Source organism: Nannobrachium achirus (genome assembly GCF_963921795.1).
Source record: "Nannobrachium achirus genome assembly, chromosome: 9".
NCBI classification, from domain to species: domain Eukaryota; kingdom Metazoa; phylum Chordata; class Actinopteri; order Myctophiformes; family Myctophidae; genus Nannobrachium; species Nannobrachium achirus.
In genome coordinates, this window is record NC_137818.1 from 32,801,306 (window position 1) to 32,829,107 (window position 27,802).

At 42.7% G+C, this 27,802-nt stretch overlaps 3 protein-coding genes across 3 annotated transcripts; all 3 read right to left on the reverse strand.

Annotated features, from left to right (window-relative positions):
- Positions 1-121: 121 nt before the first annotated feature.
- On the reverse strand, positions 122-4,827 carry LOC308291201 (protein lifeguard 2-like; the record flags this gene model as incomplete). Its single annotated transcript, XM_080733160.1, has 12 exons — positions 122-271; positions 359-412; positions 954-1,049; positions 1,706-1,793; positions 1,884-1,921; positions 2,197-2,236; positions 2,370-2,420; positions 2,670-2,723; positions 2,871-2,935; positions 3,480-3,568; positions 3,768-3,855; positions 4,813-4,827. 12 exons carry the CDS (start codon positions 4,825-4,827, stop codon positions 122-124), a joined length of 828 nt encoding a protein of 275 aa, XP_080589286.1.
- A 2,011-nt stretch (positions 4,828-6,838) lies between these two features.
- Positions 6,839-9,490, reverse strand: mfsd5 (major facilitator superfamily domain containing 5). Its single transcript, XM_080733263.1, has 2 exons — positions 9,419-9,490; positions 6,839-8,645 (listed from the first exon to the last, which is right to left on the reverse strand). The coding sequence occupies exon 2, from the start codon at positions 8,545-8,547 to the stop codon at positions 7,102-7,104; it is 1,446 nt and encodes a 481-aa protein (XP_080589389.1). The 5' UTR covers positions 8,548-8,645; positions 9,419-9,490; the 3' UTR covers positions 6,839-7,101.
- Positions 9,491-12,722: 3,232 nt separating this feature from the next.
- On the reverse strand, positions 12,723-27,511 carry nr1d4a (nuclear receptor subfamily 1, group D, member 4a; the record flags this gene model as incomplete). The annotated part of the gene is made up of 8 exons (XM_080733247.1): positions 12,723-12,919; positions 13,678-13,888; positions 14,117-14,302; positions 14,413-15,014; positions 17,672-17,816; positions 17,905-17,993; positions 18,386-18,703; positions 27,493-27,511. The coding sequence occupies 8 exons, from the start codon at positions 27,509-27,511 to the stop codon at positions 12,723-12,725; spliced, it is 1,767 nt and encodes a 588-aa protein (XP_080589373.1).
- Positions 27,512-27,802: the final 291 nt, after the last annotated feature.

Consider the following 27,802-nt stretch of genomic DNA (forward strand, 5'->3'; position numbering starts at 1 on the left):
GAATGAGAGAATGATTCTGTAACACAGGGCTGGGCGTGACATTTGAGATTATATTGTGTTGGTCAGATATTGATATTGGTGCATCCCTAGTCTATTCAAGTAAGACGGGAAGTGGAAGGGATCAGTCTCTTTTTGTTCCAAAGATTTGGAGAAAGAAGGAGAAGATGTAGATGATATCAAGGTAGATATTGAGAGTGGCAAAGATATACTCTTCTGGACTCAAGGTGTAGCGCTTGTTCCCGATCAGGAGCTGTGTGTCAAATGCCAAGAACTAAAACAGAAAATTAAACACAGATTACATCTCTCTTTAGTTTCTGATTGCCAATATGCAACATAACTCTATGATATGTTCACTTACCATGGTAAATAATATGGCCCCCAAGGCAGCATAGACAGCATCCAACCAAGGTACCTGATGCAGAGCAAAGTACTTGATTAAAATAGATTTTCTTTTTACTTTGTAATTTGTATGAACTCAAAGGTCATATCATGATGTGTTTCTTTTGCACTCTCTGGCTGTGTCTTAAAGTCATAATAATACAGTACTTAAAGTACCATGAAACCCAAGGCAGATCTTTTGGTTTATTTTCCTCATCAGGTTAAAAAAAACGACACCAGATTACAACCTCACAGCTGCAGCTACTATAACTACGAATGTGTGTGTTAGATTTAGGACCATGGGTGTGCCAGTGTGCAAGCATAAACAGTAGTTATTCATTCATGTTTTAACCCTTGTGTAGTTTTACCTTGAACAGACAAACAAAGAAAATGTGCCTATAGGGCTCATGTCATGACCCTTACGTTTTATTTATTGGCCTTGCTGTTGAAATATGCTTTAACTTGCCTTGCACAGCCTACTGTATCTATAGACAATATGATTCCACTAGTTTGAACACCACATTATGATTACACATTGGGATAATTGTATGTTTGAATGGAAAGTTCTTGCTTACATAGTTAAAGGGAAGGACAAAGGCCAGCACCAGTCCGGAGATGAACAAGACCATGGAGAAGACAAACAACACGCCGTGGCATGATGTCACATCAATCTGGGTAGGACACAAAGCATGGAACTCATCACTGAATGCTCTAAGTGATTATATCACATACATGTAAAATTAATCAAATAAAGTACCAGAGAGAATAATATAGTCGTAATTAATTACCAACATTAATTGAATAAGAGGAAAAGAGTAGACTTTAAATCATAAGAAAACTATATTTGTAAAACAAAAAGACAATTAGAACAAAATAACAAATTATTCATTAGGGTCCACTTAAACATAATTTTCAAAAGCTTTAAATCAATTCCTATAATATTTTCCTTATTAACGACTTAAACCCTATTCATATTTTGTAACAAGCTCGCCGTGTTGTGAGCTTGTAAAGGGTACAACTAATATCTTTCTGCTGTCGGGTCGAAACCTCCTAACTCCAAAATGTACATTTTTGGGAAAATGAGCTCAAGTGGAGTTAGGAGGTTTTGACGGAAGTGCTTTTTACTACTTTTCATTGGTTCAATATTATTTTAACCAACACACAGGCTTATGGCAAATATCTGTTTGGATGTGTTTGTTGGTTGTTCATCATTTGCGATGTAAAGTGTCCTTGGGTTCATGAAAGGCACTATAAATGAGCTATTATTATTATTATTATAAAAATGTATAGATACATTATATAGCAAAACATATATTTGTATTCACACCTTAGTTTGGAAACTGAAGATGGTGACAGCCAAACAGACCAATGCCGTGATGCCCAGGCACATCACCACTGACTTGGTGTTGTAGAAGCTGTTTACAAAGACAATTCAGGAAGTTTTAGGTGTTCTGTCCTCCTGGCAGGGATAACAATAACCATAAACAGCAGACCCACAAGTTTACCTGGACAACATTCCTGTCATGTAGGACAGGGACAGGGTCTGCAACAGGACAAGAGAACCAGGTGAAAATGCAGGTAACCCACTTACAGTATATCAATGAGGCATAGCGGACATTATTATCTAGAACAACATAGTTCAGATTCATAGAAATCAGATTCAGTAAAGTAAGAATGGACCCAACCTACTGTAGTAAAAATACTATGCTATGCTGTGCTGTGCTGTGCTGTGCTGTGCTGTGCTGTGCTATCAAATAAGTATTTTTTCTGTATTGATACAAAGGTTTATTTATGGGGGGAAATATATGTTGCACTTACAAAAATGGCAAGCAGAATCAGATTCCATGGAAATACTCTCCTGTAGGAATTAAGAATGATGATGAGTCAATGGGAATGATGAGACATTTGATTTTTTGATGTGTTTATTAATAGTTTTCGCCTATACCGACATGCCCAAAATGATGCCACCAGTGGTCAACCTTACAACTTACCTAGGAGCAGAGCAGCAAGAGATGGTCAGGTATGTGACAAAGAACACAGCACTGTGTTAAACGAAAAATAAACATCAGATATGACGCCAACCAACACTGTACTGTATAGATACATTTTCTATACAGTACATATTATACAGGTATACAGTACTTGTGTAAATATCATCCTAATTTGATACATGTGAAAGTGTGTGTGTGTGTGTGTGTGTGTGTGTGTGTGTGTGTGTGTGTGTGTGTGTGTGTGTGTGTGTGTGTGTGTGTGTGTGCGTGCGTGCGTGCGTGCGTGCGTGCGTGTCTTACTATGAAGCCCAATACCATCCAGGATTGGCCTGAATGTAGTCCCTGACAGGTTCACTAAAAACAACAGAGGCATAAAGGTATAAATGCACAACCCAGGGGTATTTGTTATAGCCAAATAGTTTCTTAGGTAATATTGATAGACGGAATAAGATGATGGAATATTATTATAAAAGAAACGCAACATCTTACACTAACACTCACCAAAATGTGAAGAGAGCCACAATAGCAAAAGTGACAAAAAGCTGGATCATCAAAATGGCATACACCTAAAGGAAGACAACTAACCATGAACAAATGGTTGTACATGGAGCTGAATTCAGTTCCTCATTTGACCATATTCTCATTGCAGCCATTTTGCTCTTGTCAGGGGTGGAGTATACTGTATGATTATCCATGGAAAGAGGGGTTCCATGGATAATAGCAGACTGTGGACTGCTATTATATTATACTATAGTCTGTGTCTCTCCTCTCTCTTTCTCCCAAATGCGGTCAAGGCAGATGGCCACCCACCCTAAAGTCTGGCTCTGCCTGAGGTTTCTTCCCATTAAAAGGGAGTTTTTCCTTGCCATTCTTGTAAAAAAAGAATGCTTGCTTATGGCGGGGGGACATTGTCTGTCTCTGCTCTTAAGTGTCTTGAGACAACTTGTCGTGATTCCGCACTATAATAAAATGTAATTGAATTTAATGTAAGAGCAAAATGGCCAGCGTGTGAATAGTCAGTGAATGTTCATTGACAATATAAAGTCTGACAGAGACAGAGGTGTTATTATTTCCATGTTGAAGCCTGATTTACAAACAGTGATTTGTGACCTTGCGGATGAAGATCCTCCTGATGTTTTTGTCATCCCAGTTGTACTCAGTGAGCATCTCAGAATCACTGTAGCAGGGACTGCTGCTGCCTATGGAGAGAGTGAACAGTATTTTAAACAATGGACTCTATATAGTATAATTATGAGATTTTACTTACATGTAACAATGTTTCACATACATGCATAATGTACAAACATGACATGCTTTAAGGCTTTCATAGTAAGTTTAGTGTATTGAGAAACTGTAATAACATCATGACATATAATGCACAATAAGGAACATTCATACCAGCAATGGCTTCCTCATAGCTGGGAGGAGCAGGGGCCACAGCGGCCTCACCTGCGGAGCCATCTGTGGACTTGTTTGCAAGTGAAAGCTGATGACAAAAAAAAAGAAGAAACATTTAGATATATTCAAAATATCTTTAGTCTGTAAACACTAAACAGCATTACATATTTCTAGAGATATTCAATCAAAGAGGAGATAGCCTTAATCTGAACCAATTTACATAACAGCACAAAGGTAGTATCATTGATATTTTGATATCCACAAATGAATAATATTTATAATTTCCATTCATATAAGAACCATTCAGACTTTTAAATAACCTAGTCACTCAACCTTAAGAGGAAGGAAAGGAATATGCCTTAAATAGATAATAACATAATGTTTGCAGATGTTTGGTAACAGAATGTTGATAAGTTTGACGTCACGTATGATTAGCTCAAATGAAGCCGCGAGGCTGGACCCAGCTGCTTGAAGATGTCCAGTACAGTAAGAACAAGCAAACTTCTTAATATGAGCTTGGCTGATGAAATAACTGCTCCCAATATTGGATTGTACCAGATGAATTTGGTTGTCATGGTGATACAACATGGCAAAAACAATCCCTGTGACGCATTTCAGTCATTTATAAAATCCAGTAAAACTGGATCGAAAAGGGAAAACAAAACAAAAATCTCTCTACACAAAGGCTTATCAAAACCTAGAAAGATGCCACATCCTCATAGACAAAAGAATGCTATTACAAAATGGATAGCAGTCCACTATATACAATAGCTATTGAATCAGTCTGGAATCTAAGGCCACAGATATTTTTGTGGCCTTAGATTAGAGGTATTCACAACTTAAAAGCCATTGCATCACCACAAAGTGGCCCAGGATACAGTGGCAGGATGGATGGAGCATTAGACATATCCAATGGTTATTACATAACATTCTGGCCCAGATGCAATGTAACGATTAGTCCTGTATTTTAAGTATTTAGAATTGTTAGCTGTCGAAGGAAAGATGGGTTGAAGTCAGATGGGTTATGATTGAAACAAGTCCATACCTTGCCCTGCGTCATGATGTCGGTCTTTCTGCAGACGACTGATGTGTTTGTACAATGAACCGAATCAAGGCCCCCCGTGTCTTCCTGCCTCGATCTGTACTTCAGTTCCTGAGGTCCAATGAAACAGTTGAGAAGAGACTAGAAATGACGATGGTGCTTTTCACTGCTCAGATTAAATTCCCTCTGATCAAACAGTGGCGTAGCAACGCAGTTCTGACTCCAGCACACACCCCTCCCTCACCCATGGAGCAACATTCTAGCAGCATCCAGGTGAAGCTGCGGCACAGAGGGAAGCTCGGGCTGTACCACTCCATCTGGATAAAAGGGGAGGACAGTTGGCTGGCAACGTGCAGTCCATTGCAATATAAAGTGGGGTCGAAAAAGACAAGAAAACGTATTCTTATTCTTTGCAGCAAACCTTAGAGGGTATTGTGGGGGCTAAAATGTTGAAGAATAATTTCTACATTCAGACCGACATCACTATTATAATTATTATACAATTAATTCAAATCACATATATTAGAAATGTTTGAAAACATGTAATTACTCATGCATATACATGTAATTACTCATGCATACCAAACAGAACTAGTCGTTTGACTTTCGTAAGTTTCTAGAATGGGACAAAGCAGTGATTGATCTTGTTATAATATTAATTGCTAAGCATGCACAGCTTCTCTGTGCATAAAATAAAAGATGTGCTCAGTAATGTTAATTCTCTTGCTCATTTGCTCATCTTGAATAAAATCCCACCATCAACCATTTCATTTGGCCAGTGATTCTGCACAAAACAATGATTATAACATCTTGCATTATCCTTATCCCCAAAACACTTGAAGTTTTCAATAAAAAATAAGGATACAAATGAGATATTTATTTGTGTGCAATATATTATGTACATTTTAAAAACAATGACAGTGAATTTATTTTTGAATCAAAATACCTTCGTTTTTCCCACATAAGAATATTTTAAATTATTAAGACATCATGAAAGGATTGTCATGAAAGTGTTTGATCCATGCTTATTTCCTACCTACCAACAGCAACTTTATCCTAGGTCTGTGAATGAATATATTAACGCAATTAATCTGAAATTGGTGACCAGGTGATATAAGGGTTTATTCTTGATTTGTACTTTGTCGCATGGTGGTGCTGCAAGCCAAAGAAATAGCAGATCTACAGCTTGTATGTGTTGGAATCTTGTAGATCTTCAATTTGTGGCACAACTCACTCAGGCATTGCCCACAAAATATCCAGTTATGCACTTCATGTACCAACTTCGTTAAAGGACGACTTTGCCCATTTTCAACCTATCTTCTTTTAATTGGTCCTCACGAATGCTCACTATTAAATAGATCTACTCTGGTCTGTGTCTCATAGGCCTTTGGAGCGTGGACAGTCCTGAAACCAGCCGACCAGTGACATCATTAGGCAGTTTATTTTCTTCAAACAAGATTTCTATTCATTTCTTTATTTTCTTTATTAACGAGAGAACAATGTCTTCCATAATAGCTGGCTAACTTTCCAGAAATAGAAAGCCTGCGGTTTCTATTAGCTTGGATTCCCCATCGAGGTTGTTACTGGTAGGCAGCTTTATGAACTTTCCATAACTGCCCTCCTCTGATACATAGACAGAGTTGACAAAAATGGTACCATATAATAATGAGCATTAGTGAGGACCAATTACAGAGCAATCTCAGAAAATTTGAATACTTTCTAAAAGAAACGTTCATATATTTCTTGGAACTTTCATATATTCTAGATACATTGCACATTCGGTGAATTATTCCAAATGTTAAAATTTTGAATTTATGGCATACAGCTAATGAACATCAAAAGTCCATATTTCAAAATATTACAATATTACATGAGACCACTCAAAACTAGGATTTATATTAGAGAAATGTCAACCTTCTGAAGTCAGAGTTGCTTGAAGTCCAGTTGTGATTTGGGGTGCTATGGCATCTGCAATGTTTTTAACTTTTACAAAATATTCAAATTTTCTGAGATTGATCTGTATATGAAGGTAGGCTGAAAATGGGTGAAGTCTTCCTTTAAGTAGTACTATACAGACAGACAAGAATCATGAGTAACATTTTATTGTAACAAAAGCAATACATTCCCAAAAAGACCCAATATCCAACAAAGAAATAAATATAAAACTGGAAAGATAACTTTGGACCATGAATTGAGTGGATTTTGGCTGATGTTAAAACTGAAGCTTCTTTCAGTTTTCAGTCATAAGAACATTTTGCAGCAGTAACTGGACTTTGGGAAAAGCCAGCCATGTCACATCTCCCCCTCCCCCTTGGCTCCTTCGAGTCTCAGATCTGTGTCATTCCTGCCCAGGGTGAAGAGGCTGACCACAGCCAGGAGAGCGGCCAGCATCATTAATGCACAGCCCGCAAACATGTGTCTGGTGCCACTGCCTCCTTCCCCTCCGCCTGTCCCCGAGACCTCCCCGTGGAGCGCCAGCAGCCCCAGGCAGGCCAACAGGTGCAGTGGGACCCGGAACCAGGCCAACACCCAGGCCCGCTTCTCCTCAGGGATCACCCTGCCCTGGAGGAAGCTGACTGCAGGGAAGTAGAGGCCACAGGCCAGCTCCAGCAGCAAAAAGGCCAGGAGAGACTCGTGAGGTCTGGGCTGGCCCGGAGCAGTGGAAAACGTCAGCATGAAGAGGGAGAAGAAGGCCATTAGCACAGCCAGGCAGAGCAGGTGTCCTGGCTGTAGGCGGTACCGGCTAGAAGTGGCCAGACGGTACAGCAAGGAGCCGGCCATGCTGGCGGCCATTAGACAAGAGAACACTATGCCCAGCGGAGGACCGTGGGGATCCAGCACTGGCGTCCACAGAAAGACGAAGATGTAGAGGACGCTTTCAAACAGAGCCTGCACTCCGCCAAGGAGCATGACTCTCCTGTCCGACAGCAGGCAGCGCAGTCCCTCCTGAAGGCCGCGCCAGAACCGGGCCCTGGCTGACATGCGAGCCAGAGCTGGGTTGGGAGCGCCAAGGAGAGGCGGATGTTTGTCCCCCTCCGGATCTCCCTCTGCCTCCTCCCTGCCCCAGTCTGTCAGCACGACCCAGCCACAGGCCCCCAGGCAGGGCACGGCCAGGAGGAAAGGGGCCACTGGACCCAGGTGGAGCCACTCGGCCAGCATGTTAGCCACCAGCCCCGCCCCCACGGCCAGCCCGTGATTCCAGGTGGCAGCCTTGGAGAAGGTGCTAGGGATCCAGTCCTTCGGGAAGTCGTGGACGTCCACGTGCCGATGCAGGTACCAGGACTCGAACGTGGTGGCGAGCAGCGAGGTGGAGAGCCCCCCCAGGACGCGGCCAAGGATCAGCACAAAGTAGTCCCTGGACAGCTTGGTGAGGCAGCAGGCGGAGTAGGACAGGCAGAAGAGCAGGCATGTCCTGCGACGGCCCAGGGCCTGAGGGAGCCAGCCCGCCACGGGAGCAAACAGCAGGCAGGAGGCCAGGCCACACACGTACAAGATGGCTATCTGAGACTCCAGGAAGCTGTAGTGGCGGTACAGTTTGTACAGGTAGGGGCCCTGGAGCCAGTCCGACCACAGGGCCAGCAGGTACGCCCGCAGGAACAGAGTCTGGAAGCGGCGGAAGGCCGGGTTGGCTACGGCCGTGGGGGCGGGCTGGCGTGGGCTGAGGCGCCGTGCTGCGATCTCTAGGCCGGCACAGAGAGCCAGCAGGAATATTATGGCAAGATAGGCTGTTACCAGCATGATGTCATACACTCAGCCCACTCACTGGTGGTCAAACCCCAGGGTCCAGCTGTTTCTTTTCTTCCACTATATCTACGACTTTATATCCTCCTCGAAACCTGTGTAGAGAGACAGAATGGACAGTATAATGTCATGTTTGGGTAACGGCACAGAAGGTAAACCATTTATAATCCCTCCTCCAAAAGGTACTTGTCATAATCAGGGAGATAAATGCATTTCCCCATAGAAAGGTAAGGTTTTCTCTTTTTCTCCTTTGTACATAATAGTGTTTTGCATTTGTTGATGACATGTATTATTGTGCTATGTTAAGGGTACTAGCCTTGGATCACAAGACTGTCATCTGTCATATGACAGTCATGTATCAGGGCTAAGTTAGCCCTGATAACACAAAAAGGGTTCATGACATGTACCACATTTTTCTGTTATCCTTTTGGTCTAAATGTCCCGAATGCACCGCCACCACGTGTTGTTTACATCTTTGACTAATAAATATCTTAGACAAATAAGTATCCGATCAATCAATCAACCAATCAGTTAAAGAGGGTCACAAATAATTACAAGGACTTAATTGCATTAATTGAATTGCTTGAAGTGAAAACTCAGATACGAGCACGAATGAAACCCCGCGCCTTAATTGTCAATGTACCCAAACAACAACAACAACAATAATAATAATAATAGTAGTAATACCCAAGTCTATAGTAAGTATAGAGGCTAGCCGGCTAGCTTGCTTTCCTGCCAAGTTAATGTGTGTCACATGCTACTCACAGCTAACGTTAGCCCTGGAGTTAAAACGGTAAAGCGACATCTTCATCTTGTTGTGCTTGGCAGTGGTGGTACATGAAATATATATTTATGAAAAGAATCTTACCATTCCGTTTAATGTTGACTCCACATCATTAAAACAATGCACCAAAACGATAACATCACTTATGGATGAACTGGAATGGAGAGACATAACTACAGAGGAGCTGTCACCACTCTCGACAACACATCATGCACTTCCGTCATTGGCCTACATTTACCACAAGGTGGCGTCGTTAGCCTTTGTTTTGTTTTGCTTTTACAGTCAGTCAATGATTTAGAAACTGAAAAGATGCCCTGACTGAGCTGGGTATCATCTGCCTGTATACTTTTGCATCTTTATCGAGGTAAAACAAATTTCTTGATATTTATTTATCTCTTTTTATCTGTTTTCAATCATATTTTCGATATGAGAAATGTATCTCAATTACACTCAATAATAAAACAGGCATAGCCTATTAATACATAACATAGACTGAGTGACATATTATCAATGTATTTAAATTGACAGTGGGATTGCCCCACACTGCCACTCTTCTTTTTTTAAGTTCTCTATATTTAAGATCATCAAAATAGAAATTTACCAGGGGAATAGAATATGCCCTATTTAATAGTGGAGGCACTGGAGGATGTAAGGGAGGATTCTGGCCCAGGGAGCTTGGAGTGCACGGTAATGTGGGTTTAGAGAAGTGTCACAGTCCCACTTTTCCTTCTTCTGTGACCAAGTTCGGTTTCTAGGTTGTAGGCCTACTCATCTTAGTTTAGGTGCACAAGGGATATAATGTACATACTGTATACATAATACTGTATTGATATGTATACCATCTGACATTTCTGACATTTAGTTGATGCTCCAGAAAGAGCAACATAAGTGTGTGTCCTACTCCTACTGATGTGTTGAGTAACCACATCTTTTACTGTGAATACAGCCTGTTTTTAGGCCTGCTGCTGTCTTCTAAATAACTAGGCACCCTGCTACTTTTGCTCAATAAAAAAAAAGATGTACTTGAAACCAGGGGTGTCACAAGAGGGGGGGGGGGAGTGGGACTGAGTTTCTAGGGCAGAAGGTGGAGGGGTCTTAATTGTTTTATACTTTAGCTATTGAAAAATAGCAGATCTATTGCTCACAGCGTGGCACCAAGTGCCACACTGCGAGCTTGTAGATCTGCTATTTTTGAAAAGTCGTGAAAATGTGTGCAAATCTTTGAATATATGTATTCAAGCAAACATTTGGAACTCAAATTTTGCTTCTGGGGGGTCCCTGGAACTAAATATTTTGAAATGGGGGTCCGTGACCAAATACATATCATTTTGGGGGTCCTTCACATGAAAAGGTTTTAGCGCCACTGACATAGAAACATAGGTTTTTCAAAAATAGCAGATCTACAAGCTGGCAGCGCGGCACCGCGCTGTGAGCTTGTAGATCTGCTATTTTTCAATAGTTAAAGGACAAGCACAATAGTTCTCCTGCTATGAAGAACATTCATGGGGGGCCCGCAGTGAATCCTTGTACCCAGGGCCCAGAATTTTGTGCGACACCCCTGCTTGTAACTTTCCTCATGTGGGTCAGTACACAGTTGGCCCCATTTCTGGGATCCACTCATGTTTTCAGTCTTTTCACAGAATTCACACTGTTCATGCTTTTCATTGTATATTCTTTGACTGACTGCGTGCAAAAGAAGGACAAACGAGATGAGTCAATAGGTACATAATTCCAACTTTATATCATTATATCATTTCTATATGCAGGAAGAAAGATTTACAAAATGTACAAGATGTGCTCAATCAATCATAATCAAATAAGCAAGCAGGGAGAGGATTTGAACAATCAAATAAGATCCCTCACCCGAAAAAATATCGCTTGTGTTTGTATGACAAACATTGGGGGTAGAGGAAAGAATGCATGTGGAGAGAGTGCTGGTGAATTCAGGGAGTATGCTGGTTATTAGTTACATCATCTGATAGCAGGAAGCGTGTCTGAGCTCTGCTCTCTAGATCAGTAGTTCTCAAACCTTTTCATATCAAGGACCCCAGGGGGTCCCCGGACCCCACTTTGAGAACCGCGGCTCTGGATAGTGGTTCTCACAGTTTTGTCCGGGGACGACCAGGGGTCCTTGAGAGGGTTCCAGGGGGTCCCCAGTTAAATTATTGATACCAATATGGACCCTTAACAATGTAACTTTCAACTAGATTAAAGGTTTGACAACCACTGCTCTAAGAAGAAACAGAATATTTTCCCCATGGCTTGGCAAAGCCGCACTTGGTACAGAAAGATGAATACATTCCTCTAGACTCTGAACTCATCCGTCAGATCCACCATATCAGTTCAATCCTTATGGAGACATTGGATTAACACAATATTTACAGCAACAGAACCAAACGTAAGGACGACAAAACTCAACATGCATGATGTGGAGGTAGTCTCCATCAGTCCTGATGTGGGTCCAGATACGACACACTGACACACATTAAACTGTACATAACAGCTTTGTGAGACAGGATTCATATACTTGCTTAACTCGTCGTCATACAGAAACCCAAAATGTGAAACCATAGTTTCCTTGACGATGATCCATGTCATTACAAATTGATAAAAGGATTAAATGGATCCTATTATATGGGTGACACATTTAATAGTGATTTTATTATTGCGGTACTAATGCATATAGTAGCCTATATCCTTCTTAGTGAAACAGTGATGCACAATGACCTTAGGATGTCAAGCTTAATTGAGTCTTATATACAGGATCCCTTTTGTCTTATACACAAAAAGAAACATATTCAGTCATCGCGTTAATGGTCCCTAAGTCGTAACTGTTTGGATCTATGATCTACGATAGCTCTTTTAGATGTGGTTTATTAATGAAGGCCTGTTTATTAACAACTTTAGGAATAAGGATAACATACTGTAAGTGTGCCGGCTTTTGGTCTGAAGGAGACTGGAAGTAAAGGTTAACTGTAAGCCTACGTATTGATTTATAGTCTCACTAGAGACACTGAGGTGTGAGCGTGTGTGTGTGCGCGTGTGTGTGTGTGTGTGTGTGTGTGTGTGTGTGTGTGTGTGTGTGTGTGTGTGTGTGTGTGTGTGTGTGTGTGTAAATAGTGAATGAAGATCAATCTCTTGAATGAAAAAAAAAACATCTCTGCAATCTTTTGTGTTTTGAAAAACAAATTGCACAATATATTGTTCTTCAATTCTTCGATGTCCAAGTAAGTCCTGCCCTTGGAAGTAAGGAGTCGACACTTATATAGCATGTGCATCAAATATCGTATATAGTCATCATATACAGTACGTATAATATATATTTGTGTGTGTGTGTGTGCACGCGAGCGCGCGTGAGTGTACTTTGCGTGTGTGCACTGTGTATTGTTCAAGGGTCGATGCGGAAGGCCAACAGTTTGTCAGAGTGCATGTTGTTGAGGGTTCTCAAGTCGGGGAGACGCAGGAGGAGCTTGGGGAAGAGGGTGCTGTCGTCCGGGCGACGGCGCGTGATCAGCGAGCGCAGAGCGCGGATCAGACCCTCCTGTAGCTGCTCCACGGCCCGCATGTCGGAGATACCCAAGCGGTCTGTAGGATACACACACAATGTCCATGTCAGTTTAACCAGAAAATAACACCTTTTATTATTAGACCATTTAAGACTAGGAACGCACATCTTTGTTACGCTAGATTAACCATTATTTTATGCTTTAACTATTAAAAAATAGCAGATATACAAGCTCACAGCACGGCCTCGAGCTTGTAGATCTTCTATTTTTGAAAAATCGTGAACATTTTTGAAAATCTTTACATATATATATTTTTTAAAGCAAACTTTTGTAAATCTTTGCTCCTGGGGGAGTCCCTGGAACAAAATATTTTGAGATGAGGGTCAAATACATATATTTCTAGGAGTTCTTGACATTAAAAAGTTTGAGCACCTCTGATCATAGAAACATAGGTTTTTCAGAAAACCGTTAAAACAGTAAATGATGCCAGTAAATGTACTTAGTTACTTAACTAACAGTAACTAAGTACATTTAATTTCATTTCAATACTTCTACTCCACCACTTTTTACTAAATTACGACAGCTCTAGTTACTAGTTACTTTGCAGATGTCCATTATCCTGACGCAACATTACTCAGGCTACTATAAAACAGCCGATCTACAAGCTCACAATGTGTTGCAGTGCTACACGTTGTGAGCCACTATTTCCGACAGGTCTTGACAATATTTTAAAAAGCTTTTTTTATTTTTTGAAAAAACTTGCCAAATGGGACATTCTGCATTCTGTTCGTATTTCTATACTGTGGTATTTACTGTGTTTCACTCTCTCTCTCTCACCTGCGGAGACCAACACCACAGCCATGAAGAGGGCCATCTCATCAGGCTCCAGCCTCAGTGAACCCAGCTTCTCGCTGAATTCAAACATGGCGTCCAGCAGGGACCCCATGCCCAGGACCCGCAGCGTGGGCAAAGGGTAGGTTTGGCCATTCAGGAAGGTCACTGTACGCTCCTCAGCATTGAACAGAGTGCAGAACCTCACCATCAGAACCTAACAATACCAATGAAAGAAACACAATTTATGTTTATCAAACATTTAACCACTTTCAACCTGGCATCCCTACTTAAAATGTTCCCACAGAAATTAAAACTTATTTTGTTCATTGAGAATATTTTCTAAACAATAACAAAAGCCAGTCTACAGGCTCGCAACGCGCTGTGTGATTGTAGATTTTAGTCGTACAATTAAGTAGTTATGTGGTTCATTTGTGTTCATTACCTGAAACGTGCCCGACTTGAGCAGCATAACCTGGTCATGTTGGCTAAGCTCTTGGAATCCTGGGATGCCCTTGGCGAATTCTACCACCTCCTTGACAGCAGGAGTGAAACACTGCGAGAAGGCCTCCCATATCTGCTGACTGGTGCGATCTGCCCCAGACACAGGGCACGCGTTGAGAGGACAGGCCTGTGAGATAGAGAGAGAGAGAAAAGGGAGAATGAGAATTTGTTTGCCAAACATGATATATGACAACTTAAGACCTTGCTATGTACCACAAAGTCTCCTCGCGCACTTACCAGCACTTTAGCTCCCTGAGCTAATTTCCAAGGGCAGGACGGCTGACTTTGGGCAGCGTTTCCCACACTCGAGAAACTGTTATGATTGGCTGTGGCGCCCCCTTGAGGTGCGGTACGGTCACACAGGTTGTGATTCTGACCGGAGGACATCAAGTAGTTGTAGCGGCTGTTGTCGTCTACGGTTGAGAACGTGAGCTGGTTGTCATCATGGACAACTGGACAGCGAGAGGTGGGGGCAGGAGCAGGGCAGGTCTGGTAAACCTGGGTGGAGCTGGGTGGGGAGGAGGAGACGTGGGTGTAGCCGGCTTCCTGAGAAAAGCGAGAGGCCGTATTGTTGTTGTTGTTGTTGGTGGTGGTGGTGGTGATGTTAGCCCGTTTGCCTACTCTCTCCTGGCCACCGCTGGTGAAGATGTCTTGGTAGGCCCTGGACATCGCCCCAATGGCCTCTTTAGAGTTGCCATCTTCTGGGCTGGGGGGCGTTTCCCTCACTGGGGATGAGTCCATGTCCATGGAGGCCGACTCGTTTAGACTGTTCATGTAGCTCTGCATCTCATCCAGAAGCCTCTGCTTCTCCCTCTTGGGAATGCGGCCAAAACGCACGGCTAGGGGGAGAACACAAACAGAAGGATGCATTAGTTTCTACTGTACTAACTGATGGTCATTCTGTACAGAGAGTAGGCTAAAACCACATATCACCATGTTTTCGATCATTGATCATATTGTATTGTGAGTGATGACATTATGCTGTATACTGTATGTTATGATAACATTTTCAAAAATAAAATATTTCCAAATATCTACTACAAGCTCACAACTTGTAACAATGCATGTTGTGAGTTGTAGATCGGCTGTTTGTGCTACAGACATTTTAAAATTATAAAGTAAGGCTTAAGTGATTTAAACCAGAATCAGTGAACACTTAACACCATATGCCATATCACAATATTACGATATCCAAAACCCCAGATGATATATGGTCTCATATCACAATATCAATGAATATCAATATATTGCCCAGCCCTAGTTGACGTTTAGAACCTATTCAGTGGTACAGATGGGGAAGCTGCTGTACCATAAATCATACAGAGCGTGCATGAAAGCAGAGCATGTTTAAAAAAAGAAGGGAAAAAAAACATAACCCTGCATAATGCACAAGATAAGACGCAGACACATAATCCATATAGCATGAAAATGGTCACGTTTTCATTTTAAATATTGACGGATTTCAAAGAGGCTCGTGTCAGGAATGTGTGTTGTTGAGATGGATGCTTCCTTCCTTCCCATGCCCCAAACCCCCATCCCAGAGAAACCATCAGCTGGATAGGCTATTTATAGACTCGCTGCTACCATCCGCCTCATCCTCCTCTCTCTCTCTCTCTCTCTCTCTCTCTCTCTCTCTCTCTCTCTCTCACTCTCTCCGTCCCTCTCTCCTTCTCCAACTCCCTCCCGCCGTTTGTAAGTAGGGCAGTGGGGCAACGTGAGCATGATGTCACTGGCACTGAGATCGAGAAAGGGAGAAGAACAAGAGAGGTGGACTCTAAACGAATAAGAGGGTCGAGGAGAAAGGACTGACAGCAAGGTGATGTTGAAGATGATGACAGTGTGTGCACGGAACTTGAGGGGGAGATGGAGCAGGGTACTGTTAGATGAGAGCAAGAGGCTAATGGGACCAAACTCTTTTTATTAAATGATCTCAAAGCATAGATAGTGATGCAGTGATAACACAATGCACACACACACACACAATTAACTGTGTAGATTCTATATTATTGATCCCTTAGTTAATTAAAAAAAAGGTTAGGTCATAACAAAGATTCTGAAGTCTTTTTTCTCTGAATATTCTACCATATATCATATTATAGTTTTCTATATTCTAAAATATAAAAAACATTTATAATTATAGATCGTTCCATATATTACTTACTATAAATATGTATGTATGTTTCAAAAAAAACATAACACTGTATCTTGCTGAGAATGCTGACAAACAATTAGTATGACAAATCATCCTCATACTGTAGCAACCAAAGTATGCCAGCGTGCCAACCGACGACAATATTTGCCTGCTTTGCAAACCTGAATTAATCCAGCTGTGTTGTGTGAAATCAGAGTTCACTATTAAATGTGGGCTGCAGGCAGTTGCATGCGGTTTCCTGTTTGTGCAATACTCTGAAACAGAGCAAAAGGGGTTTCTAGGTTGCGGTCCTCGACTCTTTCCAACACACCTCCTCTAAGGGGGTCGAGTGTTTGCACCTTGATTAAGCTGTTTCTTTTTTCTCACCCTATTTTCTGCGCTCAACTGCTCACCTCTCTCTGTGCACCAAAAATGTGCATATGCAGAAATGACACTACCCTCTTTAGTATTCACCAGCTAAGGCAACGCAAAGCACTGTAGGGTGGAGATAAGTAGAAACCGTACTGAGAGGAAGAACACAGGCAAACTACATCACCAAGTAGGTCATGATGTATGAGTATGCTATATACGCCCAATTCTGTGATGTTTTTCTAGGTCAGCCCAGCTATTTTCTTAATCTGCAATGATAGGTGATCAATCAATGTTCAACAATCACGGCTAAAAGTAGGTGATGTTAGCGTCATGCTCGATAAAGCTGGTGACAGCAGAAGGCATTTTTTTTGCATCCCTAGCTTAATTGTTACCGAATCTCTCATTAATTGCGGCAAGATGTTATAAGGGCATACACAAGGTAATCAAGTTGCCCCTGTTCCAATTTCCTAAAATAATTCCTGTGTTTGCTGCAGTTTTCCGGATGACAGATAGCTTCAGGGACTTCAGGGCTCCTATTCTCATAAATCACAGTCTGACAGGGAGATCTAGAGGGGGGGGGGGGGGGGTATCAGGGAACATGGTGGGCACACAGAGAGGGAGGTGCTGCTTTGAAACGAGAGTGAAAAGACAAGCGAACAAGAGGATGTTGCAAAGGGCGAGCCAAAGACACTTTGAAACTTAAAGAATGATTCAAGGCTAGGTGGTAATCTCCTGTCGCAATGTTACAACGTAAGGGGAGGGCAAGGAAGTTGCAGCACCACCAATGGAGCAAGAGAATGAGCTACTGCCATGATGACCTCAAAAGATTTTATGCATCGCATTCCTCAAGCAGACCTACATATCGGCACAGTGGTACCTCACTCTGCCGGCTACCCATTTCCCCACTGGTTTTGCTAATCAGATCACTGTGGCACGCTGACTGGATGGCGTTAGAGTCTCTCATTACTATAAAAATGTGTCAGGATGTCTCACCATCTCTTGACATGCCGACGGAGAGGCATTTCTTGAAGCGGCAGTGCTGGCACCGGTTCCGGTTCATGCGCATAATCAGACAGTTCTCATTCTTCACGCACATCTTGTAGTTGATGTTCTGCTGGATGCTACGGCGGAAAAAGCCCTGGAACACCCAAAGAATATTAAATCAATCGCTGCAAATCATCACTGCCGAATTACTCAGAGTGCATGAAGCAAATAGGTTAGCTTACCTTGCAACCCTCACAAGCATGGACTCCATAGTGGAAACCGGACGCAATATCCCCACACACCTTGCAGAGCAGCACCATTCCACCTGTCTCTGAGGAAGGGGCAAAGAGACAAACAGCCAGTCAGAAAAAAATCTACATTCATTTTAAAAACGTAATGAATCTCAAATTTCACAAGCAATGCAATGCAATCAGCAAAAATATATTATATAGTCAATTGCATTAACAAACAAACAAACACATCTAAGTTGTGAAAATAGCCGATCTTAGACCATAGCTCTGCTTACATGAGGGTCTGTTTGTCAGACAGAAAATAGACGATCTACAAGCTCGCAACGTGGCGCGAAGCGGGATCTGCTATTTTCACTAGTTTGCGTCCCGGGCAAACGTCTAATCTCTCTTTTGGGTCTCGACCTAAAAAGTTTGGGAACCACTGGTTTCAGTGGTTAAGTGGTCATACAGGAAGGCCTCGGAAGACACTCACTTGTGAAAGTTCCCGAGAACCCGCATGGCCTCTTTCCCGCGATGGGATGTGCATAGGTGTGCTGAGGAGTGGCAGCTGCTGCTGTCGGCGAGGGGCCGCTGTACACCTCTGGGAACTGGAACACCAACTTGGAGGAGGACGTAACGCACCCACCCGCCGTCCTCTGTTGTTTCAACGCTCCGATCTCTGTGAAGGTGACCTCCTCCGGAGACGAGGGCTGGGAGTGGGAGGAAGGGGACTGGGTCTGGTACCCGCTGGACGGGCTGCCTGGGCTAGGACTGGCACTGCCAGAGGAACCTGCATATAGGATCACGCCTCCTGCAAGTCAAGAGAGAGGGATAGAAAAGGGCTTTTAGTTGACTCTAGAGTTACTGTAGCTGAGCAGCATCTTGACAGAAAGGTCAGGGTCGGGGAGTTCAAGTTGATTACGTAAATGAAGCATGTTCATGCGGCACACAGGAGTAATACGCCCCAGCTGTAATTGAATTAGCGTTTTTAATCAACCACTCTACGCACCAATCGCAGCCAGTTCTCACACTTGATCTCTGCTACTACACCAATGCTACCGGCTGCTGCTGGCAAAGCATTGCCAATACTACCCCTCTAGTAGTTCAGAGTCTTGCATGACTCATATCTTAAACTGAATTCAAGGTCAGTGCCGCCAGAGTGGGCGGTTTTCTGCCCAATTGGGCTGGAAAAATAGTATTGGGACGGCACTTATCTGGCGGGTTTTATTAGCCTCACGACACAAGGTTTTTCACGTGTGCAAAGCCTGGTTTCTTTCTACTGCTCAGTGCTCTGATCCGGTCTAGAACCCGCCTACTCACTGTATCCAGTCAGTGTGTTAAGGAATCATCCTTAACACACATATGCAAGCACTGTTACCACTCTAGACCTATGCTCTAGACCGGACATTTATTTGATCCAATAACAGCGATGTTGTGAGTACGTAGGGCAGGATGGATACCGATCCGTCCAATGGGGCTGCAGCTGCACGTAGAGTGTCACTGTCACCCACCCTGGCCACAATAGGCGGTGTAAATGGCATGAACCTGCAAACACCGGAAGTGCTGCGGTTAACGGAAGTTACGTCATGCGTTGCAGTCTTCCGGTGAAATTCTCCCGGCGGAAGTAGCACAGTTTCATGCCGTTTCAGCCTATGGTCGTAACCAGGCTTTTCTCTTCACAGATGAGTAAGCCTGGCTACGCGAGGCTACTGTCACCTGTTTAATGCATGGGAGGATATTTCTTTTATTGTGTATAGTTACTGCCTGGTAGGCTATTACATACCAACTGTTATTGGTATGTTTCAAATTCAATTTTGGGGTTTTACATGGGTTTGGCCAATTTGGGGTGTTTTCTATTGAACTGGTCTTAAGTTGTGCTTGGGCTGGAAACTGTCATTCTGATCTGGCAACCCTGTTCAAGGCCTGGCCTATCCAATGGGGGGGTTCTGCATCACTCTCCATGAGCAGAGCTTAGCATGTTACTTGGCTAAAATTCAGGGAATACTAGCCTGGCTGCATGTTACAGAAATGCTTAACTTGTTCCACAATTTGTTTTGTTGAACACGAGGTGGTGTAATGTGAACAACTTATGTGCGACGCCAAACAAGAACTTGAATTCAAGTTCAATTCAGCAACAAGAATTTGCGTCATCGTTGTGACTGTGACTGTGACTGTGAGAGGTGCGCTCAAGCGGACAAAGATCGTGGCGCTAAAAATACACTACTGCTGGTAGTGGTAGCACGAGCATCAGTCAGGACAGGACCGGACGCGCAGGAGTCGCACCAGCACCACCCAACCCTTCACTATTACTCTATCATAGCAGCTTTCTCCGTGCAAATGCAATGGGCTAGGGCTGGGCTATTGTGTACAAGCTTCGTTCTGGGAGGGGTAAAAAAAAAAGTTTTCCGTCATTTTTCTCTCTTTTTTTCTTTTTCTTTGGGATCTCGAACATTCCTTCCCCTCTCGCATCCTCTCACATCTCTTCTCTAGCCATGCGTTGTAGATGAGCCAAGGCACGTCACGTGTTTGCCGAGGTCTGTTGCCTCCTCCGCTCCAATAATAGTCCTTCCCTTGGCACCGCGCTCAGAGGCAGCGTTCTGCACGACACCTGACCGCCGCCTCACATGGACTCCTGACACCGTTAGTTGGCCGAAACAAATCCGCTCTCTCGTCTCGTGTGCAGAAATATACAATTACAACAACAATCAGAACTCTCAGCTCCATGTTTATAGGCTAAACTTGGAGGTCTGTCTGACGGGGAAGCACCCCGAAGATATTAGCCTACTGTAGTGTAGCCTAGCTAGAGCCTACTGTAAGTAACCTACTGTCTGTGTAGTAGGCAGTAGGTTACTTACAGTAGCGGTGTAGCCTCAATCACTGCTGTTAAATGTCCAGCCAAAGAAAGTGAGTCACGTTTTGCCAGGGGAATTTCCTACTGTTTATCATTTCAGATTTCTTTAATGGGATAATATACACCGATAAGACAGGCCAACCAGTTAAAGTAGGTAATGGGAAAGATCATAATGAAGCAATTTGAAGGCAAATGTTTATGGCATAACAAATATTCTGAACATAGTGTTTGTACTCATCTGGACACAGATGCTTAGCCTACTGTAGGCCTATATGAATTGAGAAAAAGGGGGACCCAAGCCTATAAGCTTTCTTGTGGTCTTTATCCTTTTAGTTGACCTTGTATCAATGAACTGTAATGTCCTGTACCTTTTCCTATGCAAACTTCCTATTCAATCAATCAATGCATTCAATCAATCAATGCATTACAGTAGCCTATATAGCCTATAAAGTAGGCTACCACCAAGTTCTTAATTACAATTGGGACGAAAGTTAGACAGATTCTTCATCTTCCATATTATGCAATAGGCTACTACAGTGCACGATCACAACAGTCAATTAACTCAACATTGTCTACACTACACAGTCAAATCCTATGTGTTTACGTCAGAGACTATAAAATGTATAAACCAATATGCACCCTAGCCTTTGCAGGTCCATTTGGTCTCTGAATTATGGATAATCTAACAAAAATCTTTGTGTTTATGGAAAATATGAATAAATACTGCACACAGTATTATTTTGTCTGGCTGAAGTGCTTTGATAATCCCTGGGCTTGCACGTGTCGGTGGATTTGTTGACTCACTCCAGAGCCACAGACAGTCCCAACAGACAGCAGCGAAGGCATATAAACCTCACCTCTACCTGAGCTCAACAGATGTGACCCCACCCCTTCTCCACCTGAACACATTGCATGTCCACCTGAAGACTCACATGTGAGTGTTTATGAATGGTCCTGCACGGTGCCATAAACACGCTTTCAATTAATAATCAGTTTTTACAATCTGCTCAAGAGAGACTCATTGACTGACAAGATACACAATCAGCACATCGTGCATGCCAGCCCTTCCTGCCTGCTGCACTGGGGCAATCAGCTCCCCTGCGGTTGTTCTGGGACACTTCGGGGGCTTAATGAAAAACTTCCCCTTCTTCTCAGAGCATATTTCGGCCTTGGGAGATTGGCATTGTGAGATTGGGGTTAAAGGGGAATTGAATGTTGCAGTTTACTGCTCTTGCACACTCGACGGGAGGTCCTGTGTGTGCACAGAGTAATGCACTGCACTCTCTCTTGGGCTGTATATGCAAGCTACAGTCCAGGTCAGTGCACGCTGTACATCATTAATCGAGGAATCAGCAGGTCCCCACAGCCGACCATGAGCTTAGCCTACCCATGCAAGCACTAATCTAGTGGCTATAGGGGCAGGCAGAGAAACGTGAGTAGTGAGCACCTCACGGGCACAACAATCTCCCCTCCCTCTACTCCCCTCCTCTATACTCTCCTCTCTCTAACCTTCCCTTTGCTTGTTTGACTATTAGTCCATGACTGGTGAAGAATGCCACAATCAATAAAAAGCTTGCCTACGCATAAGGCCCCATCTTTATACCCTCAGAGTTAAATTATCATTCAGGATTTTACAGTGAGTTTGTTCATTCTTGTGCTGTATAGAGGGGGGGTGTATATGCAAAATAAGGACCGCACGGATGGCACAGTTAAGTGTTCTGCTATTTGGTACTCATACATAATAGCCTCAATGTGGGCTGCTATATACATGAGCTGTGCCTACGTGTTTCAGAGTCTGATACAGACTTCATTAACCCAGGCTAGTAAGTAGGTCAACGGCAACATGATAGAATGGTATTCATGTACCCTGCCTCCTGTGCTGCATCATTCACTGACACTGGCCCTTGCAATTAATGTGGAAATGCATGCATCAACATAAATGCCGGTAGACAGTAATAAACATATCAAAATATTATATTTTGAATGCAACAATAGCAATGCATTAGTGCAGGGGTCTTCAACGTTTTCAGTGTATTTTGGATTCATGTCAATTTGTGTTATCAAATATGTAACCACTTGAACCGTCAATACTTAATAAACTTGACCTTTCACTCTGTACTTAGTGTGTTCTTTTTTCCCCTCTACACCAAACCTCTGTGCCGAAAATAGCTGATCTACAAGCTCACAACGCCTTGCAGCGCGAGATGTTGTGAGCTTGTAGATCTGCTATTGTTGGCTAAAGTTCTCCGAATATGGACGTTAGGGTTCAAGTGGTTACTATAAAACAAAAGGTTTCTATCACACAAAGATTTGAAGGACCCCTTGTAGTAACTCTGAGGACCCCCTAGGGGTCCAGGACCCCCTGTTGAAGACCCCTGCATTAGTGACATGCACCAACACACATTCTTTTCAAACATGGATTCAATGAAAGCTATTTGAGGATTACACCATGTCATCAACGACAGTGTTGTAGCCTCTGCCTGTTATAATCCATGTATCAATTTCAGCATCATTTGGAGAGCATGCAGGAGTAAGAAGATGACAGACAGGGCCATGGAATGCTTAACAGTAGAGTCACGTTCCAACAGAAACTCAACCTATAGCGGACGTGGATGCCCTGAACGCTCTTGACAGATGTTTGCAATGTTCAAATTGAGGCAGTGGTGTAAAGTAAATTACTCAAGTACTTTTTACTTTACTGGAGTATTTCCAAATGTTAATACTTTTGCATTTACTCCACTACATCTCAGAGGCAAATATTGTACTTTTACTTCACTACAATTATTTGAAAACTATTTGAAATCTTACTTTGTAGATTTTGATCACTGAACATACTGTGCATTTACCACTTCCGCTACTTGAAAACACCCTACAAGCTCACAATGCGTCGACACTTTGTGAGCTTGTAGATCTGATATTCTCAAAAGATTGTTATTGGCCTACCTTTTGAAAACTTGTGAAACGGGCCTTTCTGCATAATGAGTACTTTCTACTTTTGGTACTTTAAGTACATTTTGATACCAATACTTTTGTACTTTTACTCAAGTAAATTTGTATTACCAGACTTGCAACAGTGTTTCTATCTACATTATTGCAGTATTGACTTTTACTTAAGTTAAAAGAAGAACATTTAGTAGCCTACTTTTTCCACCACTGGATAACAGCCAATGGTCATGGAATGCTTAACAGTATAGAGTCACGTTCCATGCTGAAATATAGGCTACCAGTGGAGGATGGCATGCCCTGAACGCTCTTGACAGATGTTTGCGATGTTCAAATTGCACTCAGCGGGGTTCTGGAAATTGCTTACGGTAGGGTAGGCTAAGTAGTAGTCTATAGTAGGCTAAATCGCGACAAAAAGGGCGCATGAGGCAGGGAAACGTGACAAGAGACAAAGTTAATGCATGGAATCGCTGACCCACTGACCAAGCTCCCCCTTTCCATCATCACCGCGGTCGGAATCAACACAGAAGTGTCCGTGAGAGCAGGAAGCGCGGAGGAGGGAGGGGGGAGGGAGGGCCTGGGAATCACGCGTCGCACGCGGCTCTGCAAGGGAATCCACGTGAGGACGCTTTGATGGGCAGGCTACATACGTATACAGTGGGAAGAAGCGGCGCGGCGCTCTATCATTCTCAGTGAGTGCACCCACAACTTCCAAGTTCCAAAGCCCGCCGCCAGGGGCTTAAACATTATAAGAGACAAAAAAGTAAATACAGCGCAGCATGCTCTAATTTAGTGGATGTGCGCTTTTTTGGTTTCTTTTTTCTCCCCTTTCTGTTTTCCCCTCGGGGGGTCGGGGTGGGGGATGTCTAGCTATTGCAATATTTCTGGTAATCACGCACCAGCACCATATCATTCCACCATTCCATTTAAGTGACATTTTGACATGTGTATGTAGGACAGGAGACTGGAATTTCACTGTAGGCTACACTAACTCTATAAGTGACTGTACATAGATCAAAATGATTGATAATTGCGCACAAGAAAACATGCGCATATGTCTTGGTTTGCCCTTATTTTTCTATGCATGTTCTTCACCTACGACAAAACGAACTCTGTCTATTGCGCGTTTGCACGTGGCAGTGTTGTTAATGACCTACCCCACCCCATAACAAGTTTGCATCGCTATCGACCACCACAAAAAATGTTTTAACGTATAATAATAATAATTAAAATAATATTAGCCTAATGATAAAGTGAAAAAATACAAATACATTATTACTCCGTTTACTGTATTGCCAGAACTTAGAAGTGAACCATGCATGGGAGCACATTACATAGGCCTACGCACCAATCTTGCTTCCCATATTTAGGCTGTCTGTCTGTACTCTGTAGGCTAATGCTACTTTAGGTGTCCAAAAAAACAAAGTTGAACGAAATGCAATCTTGTAGACTACTTTACCATTACATCCCTCTTTTAAAAACATAATTTGGGTTCGTATATTTTCGTAGATGTTCTAGTCACGTGAAACAAAACGCAAGCATGCATCAAGTTGTGGCAGCCTGTGTGTGTATGGCCTACTGTAGCTGCTGCAGGGTTGTCAACATTGGACTGTCAGAATCCAGGAGATTTATTTTTGGGGGGCGCGACTCCCCAACCGGGTTCTGGGGGGTCCTCTCCCCAAAACGTATTAATAGATATTTTTTCCTGTGTTCTGTTGAATTTTGTGCATGTTTGATACATTTATCAGGCTTACTTTACTAGCATGGGTACAATTTCAGCCTTAAAATGCCAAATGTTGTTGTACAGATTTGATGACTGAAGCAAAAGGACATCTTTTATAATGATTTCTCATCTTTAAGTCATTACTTAAGTGAATATCTGTATGATCTTTCTTGCATGCATTGCCCCCACCCCTAAAGCGGGGGGTCTGGGGGTCCTCCCCCAGAAAAATGTTAACATAGTAGATGTAATTTCCTGTGTTCTGGTGAATTTTGGGAGTTTGATACAAAATCCAGGAGAAATCCAGGAGATTTGCCAATCCAGGAGACTCCCAGGAGAGGGGTTCAAAATCCAGGAGACTCCTGGGAAATCCAGGAGAGTTGACAGGCCTGGCTGCTGTGCGGATCAGGGCAGGGTCAACGGGTTCAGTGTTCTGTAGCCCTGCCTTCGCTGTGTCCTCACAAAACATGTATGAACTGTATGTTGGAACGTGCGTAAGCATAGGGTACGCCTCAATACATGGATATGCTCCCAGTCCCACCTCTTTTGGAAACGTGACCCATTGTAAATCAGTCACTCACTTCTAGGCCTACTAGTCATTTAACGATGGAAATTGACACACATGTGCATGTGCCCATAACCTCAAAGAAACGCCCCGTTGTTTATTATCTTATTATACCTTTATCTCACTGAGATAATGGCCATGATGCACCGAAGTAACTTCCTACAGTAACTACCCCCCCCCCCCCCACACACACACACACACACACACACACACACACACACACACACACACACACACACACACACACACACACACACACACACACACACACACACACTAATAAGTTGAGTGCGCACACACAATAGGATATAGTAGCCTATACGACTTGACAGCCCGTGCATGACTACATTGACAGTTACTGTAACTCCACGTGAGTTTGTTTTCAACGAGAGCAGGAAGTCGCTGCTGCCACCACAGCCCACAGGTTCAGGTTCAGGTTCAGCCCGTGTACGTGGGCAATCAATCAGTGACAGTTTTCACAATAATCCGTTGTTCATGCATGCTGAATAAAGTACAGATATGCTGATCAAGTTCTAATTATTATTAGTTATAATCACAAAATATAAGCACGTTCTTCTGCTATACCACAAAAATGTGGAATGCCTTACCGAAGGCCATAAAGGAGTGTGGATCACTAGCATCCTTTAAAATTGCCCTGAAAAACCACTTACAGGCAGCAGCCGTTCGCAACTGGTAAAAACCTAGCCCAACCCTCCCCTCCCCTGCCCCTTCCTTGTATATACTTACTGTTTGTTTAGACTTAGGCCTACTGTTTTTTTTTTTTTTTTCCTTTTCTTTATATCTACTGCATAGTAGCCTACTGTGTTCTATTTGTCTGTCATTCAATGTTATATGAGATACTTAAATGGTTTCCTGTTGAAATAAGCTTATAGTCTTTTCATGGATCTCCTTTTAGTAGACCTTGTACCAGTGAACTGTACCGTCATGAATCTGTACATTTTCCTATGCAAACTTCTAACAAAGCCTTCAATCAATCAATCAATCAATTACAGGCTAAATTGGGCTGTGTAAAAAGGGCTCCTAATTTCCACGAAGGCATGCTGCTGCTAACTGCATAAGAAATCTAAACAAAACAAAAACAACGCTTATCTCAATTTTCAACTATCAGAATTAGTTATTCAAAGATGTATAAAACAATTCAAAACGTCTCAGGTAAGATCTTGCACGGACATATCATCTAGTGTTTTATGCAGTTAAGCGCACATCATGTAGGCTAGAGCTCAATGCAAAGTTGCTGCAGCCTGCATGCACAAATCAACAAAACAATAATATTGATAATAAATTACATGGTCCTCTAACTATACTGTGATCAAAAACTGTCAAGAAATAATGAACTCTGCCTGCATGGCATGCCTGTTAATTGTTTGCAACATCAATGAAAATAAATAAATACATAAATAATAACACCTTGAGTTATTATCAGCTAATAATGTGTTAACGTCATGATTATTAGCGTTCAAATTCTCGGACACCGTCGCATGGTAATGATGCTGTTCTTACCTCCAGGACTGTTATCCATCTCTCTTGGTGATGCTGGTATCTTGATTATATCGAAAGGACTGGAGTGAAAGTCTTTAGGAGAGCAGGTGGGCAACTCCACCTGCCCATAGAGCGCACAAGTGGTAGCAATAATGGAAATGTGTCCAACGAGTTATGACGTTTCCTTATAGACAATATAGGTTCTGCAGGCGCATGCAGCCTTTGACTGTGCTCACTGATGATGATACACTGAAGAGGCGCGCTGTGCTGAAGAGCTTCGTCCCAGTGAAGATACCTGGACGCCTTCCTTCTGCGCACTGAATCGTGCGTC